At 39.2% G+C, this 5,425-nt stretch overlaps 1 protein-coding gene across 1 annotated transcript in view; it reads right to left on the bottom strand.

The window, feature by feature from the left end:
- CNTNAP2 (contactin associated protein like 2) overlaps positions 1-4,422 on the bottom strand; it is a 1,052,534-nt gene extending 1,048,112 nt beyond the window's left edge. Inside the window, exon 1 of the mRNA XM_025209846.1 lies at positions 4,264-4,422. Coding sequence (XP_025065631.1) covers positions 4,264-4,422 — 159 coding nt within the window. The remainder of the gene's footprint in view (positions 1-4,263) is intronic.
- Positions 4,423-5,425: the final 1,003 nt, after the last annotated feature.

Here is a 5,425-nt window from a genome sequence, read left to right as displayed (position 1 = left end):
GGGGGGGAGGGGAGGTCACTCTTTGAAGGTAAAAAAAAAGTTGGGCGCAGCCCCATAAATGTCAAATACCAAGCAAAGGATACACTGTTTTGAGTAGCACTATTGAGGACTGCACTATACTCAGTAGTATTCACTGATTCAGGTTCATGAATGTGGACAGTAGAGAGTGGGTGTCTGAGGGTGTCCTCCATTTCCTACCTAATTAAAATATACTTAATTTAGTCTCCTACAGAACAATGTCCTTTTCAATGTAGCCTTCATTTAGATAAATATGATACAGTAATGTATGCTTCTGTGGATAATGCAAATATCAGCTGGAAATGCATCACTGGAAGGCTGTAAAATCAATTTGCAGGGGCTTGTGAATTATGTACTGTTGCTGTTAAATCTCCTTTTCTGACTGAGATTTGCACATGGGCTTAGAAAGACAGGTTTTCATTAAAAACTGAATTTATATTATTTACAAAGCATCGTGTTTGCAAGCATTAACAAATAATTTTAAAAGATTTAAAAGTATAAATTCAAATATAGGTTACTGTGGATTTATACAAGAGAGAGAGTATAAGGATTAAAATATGAAATACATAAATGTACAATTAAAAATGTTTCATAAAACATTTTTTAAAATGTGGTAAACATCTGCGTAAACTAAGAGTTGTCTGAATTGTTAATCTCATAAACATAATGAAATGTTGATGTCTTTATACCATTGACAGATATATACCTCTCAAGAGCAATTCAATCTTTCTGCAACCCCAACAGTTGGGAAAAATGAGTAAGATGCCAGTAACTAAGTAATACTGTCTCATCAGTCTGGCCCTTAAATCCCCTACTTTACAAGCTATTCCTCTGCTCATATTGGATACAAAGCTCTTTAAGCTTCTCCATGTTTCAGCTCACATTACAAAGAAAAGATTGGAAATGCTGAGAGTCAAAGCCACTTTTCTCATTTAATATCCTCCAGGGTATAGGGGAGGAAATAAGCAGAAAAAAAACCTTTTACTCTTTTAAAATGAAACTTAAATTTCTAATAAACAACGTGTACCTTAGGTGATATTTTTTAAACTACTTGGAGAACTGGCATCACTGGGAGGACTGACCAATTCTAAGGGCTTTTGAAAATCCCATCTTTAGACTCAGCTAAAGCTCAGCACTTCCACCATCATACTGGGAATATGTGTTAAGTTCTGGGAAGAGTTACACCTGACTTAATTCTGGGGATGCAAGAGAAAATTAAGTCTCTGTGTCATTTTTTCTAATGGTGCCACTGGGCAAGTCGGAAATGCACTAGGTTAAAAGGGCACAATAAATGCCCAGCCCTCTTATAACAGTTAGTTCCTGGCGGTAGCATCAGGCTTGCATATACTGTAATCAGAATAATGCTAAGGACATGACAAAATTGTTCTCTGCACGATTATGCAAGAAGAGAGATTTTTTTTTTGGTTATATCCCCTGGCTGCTATGAGTCTATTGGCAGAATTTGAATGGTGTTTGATTCATGCATGGGTAGCTAAAAGAAGACTCAGGTTATGAGGCTGTAATATTGCCTAAGCACTGTGCTTTACATTGTAAGCGCTTTACATCGTTGAGTGAGTTTTAGGATGTAAGCCAAAGTAGGATACAAAAATTCCTCATTTTACTGATATCATTATAAAAAATAAGAAAGTCCTGACATTTTTGTGCCACTGGGGACAATGTTGCTTCCCTAATAGGAGAATAACCTTGGCAGAATGGGTGGTGGAGGGGGGGGGGATGAATTTTCAATGGGCAAACACAACAATTTGCAAATCTTTTTTACTGTTGAACTATTAAAACTTGGCCTTAAAATAGAAGTCTTGATCACAACTTTGTTTTGGAAAACTTAAGAAAAAATTCAGATTGAGATTTAATTTCATGTCAGAACTTTGCTATATGGGAACATTTAATAGATTTCATAGACATTAGGGCTGGAAGGGACCTCGAAGATGATCAAGTCCAGCCACCTGCCCTGGGGCAGGAAGTCAGCTAGGGTCAAAGGATCCCAGCAAGATAAGCATCCAAGTGTTTCTTGAATGAGTTCAGAGTACGTGGCTGCACCACTTCTGGAGGGAGTCTATTCCAGGTCTTGGGGGCTCAGACAGTAAAGACATTTTTTCTTATTTCTTTCAGTCTAAAATACGTCCAGCCTAAAATGGAGAGCTTATGCCTTTAAAAATCCTAGCCCAAATGCCTGAGCCAAAAACAGAGAGAGGGGTTGAAAGGATTAGGAGAGAGCGATAACAACGAAGGAAGAGTGATGACAATTAGAAACAGATAGATGGATAGAATTACAAAGAAAAAAGAGCACATGGGAGAAAGGGTGACAGAAACAACTGGAAGGAAGATGGGAGATGAGAGGAAGAAGAAGAAATAAACATAAAAAATAAGGACATTGAGATGAAAGTAAAAAAAAACAAACAGAACAAAACCCTCTAAAAAAGAATATTTTGATGTTAATGTCAATTTATTTTTCTTACATATCTATTTTGTTTATAACAAAAATCCTTGAGAAGGGTAGGGTTAGATTGGCAGCAATTCTTCCCATCTAGAAAATCTATTTTTCATTTCATATATATATATATATATATATATATACACACACACATACACATACATACATACATACACATTACATTTTGTATAATTTCTCTTTTATTATTAAGTAAAATTGAAAATATTCTTTCCAACAGATAAGGTAAGCAGCATATAATTCCTTTTAAGGCTTTCACAATAATTTATACCAGGGGTTGTCAACCAGGGTATATATATGAAATATGACAAATGTAGCAGCGGGAGGGGAAAAAAAATGCCCCTAGCCCTGAAGACAGGTCTGGCAGGGAAAACCTTATTAAATGACCAGGGGTTTGTTAGGCCTCTCTATGGCCTACCAGGTGTCTGTGATTTGAGGCACCCAAATGGTTAATTTCTCCTGAACGTTGGCCTGCAGCCTGGCTGCATTCAGAGGTGCACAACACCAATACAAACTTCACACCAAAGTTCAATTAACAAGAATATATTATAAAAGGTCAATATCAAAATACAACAATAATAAATCCACAGTAACAACAGCAAACCCAGGAAGACCTGTTGCAGAGCTCATAACACCCTGAGTATTTTTAGACTTTCCTTCACACATACAGAGTACTCAGCACCTCAAAGAGGGCAGGTGATACATTACCCTCCTTTCAGCGTGAGGCAGGTGAGCTCTGGAAGGTCTCCAAGTCTAGGCACACAGGTACAAGGAATTCCCCAAGTCTGATCTACCAAGACTAGCAGATCCTTCTCTCTAGTGCAACCATTCAGCCAGGTGTCACCCATTTTGTATTTGTATTTTTTATTATGATTCCAGAAGTGTAGTGCTTTGCATTTGTCAGCACTGAACTTCATCCTATTAGCTCCAGCCCATCTTTCCAATCTGTTGAGATGCTTCTGAATTGCAATCCCATCCTTTGGTTTTCAAAGGCCTTTCGAGTTTCATGTTGTCTGCAAACTTGCTTCTATGCCAGCATCAAACCAATTCATAAACGCACTGAACAGCACTGGGATCAGGATCCCCCCTGTGGGACTCCACTCAAAGTCTCCTGCCATTCTGAAATGGATCCATTTTTTTAATAATTAACCTTTGTTTGCAGCTATTGAGCCAGCTGCCTATTCACCTGATAGTAGTTTTGTCTGGCCCACATTTTTCCAGTTTGCTCTAGGAGAAGGTCACGTGGGTTCTTTTCAAAAGCTCTGCAGGAAGGTAATACACCATATACACTTAATCTGCTCATGTAGTTACTTTGTCAAAGAAGGAGATCCAGTTTGTGTGGCAGGATTTATTCTTAGCAAATGCAACTGGCTGCTTGTGATCAGCCTTTCCTCCTCCAGATGCTTGCAAAGGGGTTTCCTCCAGTTATGCTTCTGTACTTCCCAAGTCCTGAGGTGAGGCTAACCAGCCTGTAGTTCCCCAGAGCCTCTCTGCTGCTTTTAAAAGAGAGGGGCACTGGGTTGCCCTTTTTTAAGTCCTCTGGTATCTGACTCATCTCCCACTACTTCATGAACGTTATTGCCAAGGGCTCTGGGACCTCCTCTGAAAGTTGTTTCAGTACTCTGGGAAGGAGTTCATTTAGCCCTGCTGACTTTAATTCATTCATACCCATCAAAAGTTCTGTGTCTTTTGTTATATCATCCCTCAGCTTGCCCCCTTCCTTATCCCAAATGATCTTTATTAGGTGAGGCAAAGTAGCTGTTGAGTATCTCCACCTTCCTTGCATCTTCTGCTAAGAGTTCCCCCTGGCTAGTTAACAGTGGACCCACAGTGTCCTTGGTCCTCCTTTTCTGACCAACATACTTATAGAACTTCTTGTTGTTGTCCTTAACCTCTTTTGCCAGGTGCAGTTCATTCTTTACCTTGGCCTTCATGGTTTTGTCCCTGCAGGTTCTTGCTATTTCCTGGTAAGCTTTCTTGGTGACCTGCCCATTTATCCATTGCCTGTATATTTTCCTCTTGAATTTGAGGTACCCTAGATGCTTCTTGTGCAGCCACATTGGTCTCTTGCTATTCTTCTTGTGTTTCCATCATTTTAGAACAGTCTCTTGTCAAGCTTCCAATGCTGTGCCCTTATCCTTCAGTCTATCTTCCCATGGCATCATGCCAATTAATTCCTTGAGTCAGCTGAAATCCACCTTTTTGAAATATAGTCTTAGTTTTGTCAACCTCATGTTATCCCCATCATTTGGTATTCTATCATACTGTGATTGCTTCCTCTCAAGTTTCCCATCACCTCCACATTCTCCACAAGGTCTACCCTATTGGCAAGGGAAAGATCCAAGATAGATGATACCCTAGTCATATCATCACCTTCTGGAACAGGAAGTTGTTATCCACACAAGTTAGGAACTGGCTGAACATTTTATTTTTGGCTATATTGTTCTTCCAGAGGATGCCCAGAAAATAGAAGTTCCCCATCAGTACCATTTGACAGCTTTTGGATAATTTTGTTACCTCCTTGAAGAATACCTCATCTACTTCCTTTTTCCTAACTTAATGGGCTAAACAAATCTCCAGCATGAATATTTCACCGTTTATCTTTACCAAAATGTATTCTGATCTGCCATTTTATTTCTCCTGAACCAAGGAAAAAGTGTATGCATTTCTGATATACAAGATGACAGTATTCCCTTTCCTCCCAAAACAGAGTGTAACCCTGTATGTTGATGATCCAGTCATAACAACTGCCCCACCAGGTCTCTATGACACCAAGAGATCATAGGTCCTTTCCCAGGCTATGGCTTCCAGCTCATCCTGTTTATCCCCTTTATTTCTTGCACTGCTATACATAAATCAGATATTTTGCATTCCCACCTCTGTGGTTTCCTTTTGCACCAATTATTGCTGTTCTGTCACACTCTTGCCTTTTTCTGG

The sequence above is a fragment of the Alligator sinensis genome, unplaced genomic scaffold (assembly GCF_000455745.1).
Source record: "Alligator sinensis unplaced genomic scaffold, ASM45574v1 scaffold456_1, whole genome shotgun sequence".
Lineage (NCBI taxonomy): Eukaryota > Metazoa > Chordata > Crocodylia > Alligatoridae > Alligator > Alligator sinensis.
Note: the sequence above shows the minus strand (reverse complement) of the source record. Positions and strands in the feature narration are given on the sequence as shown.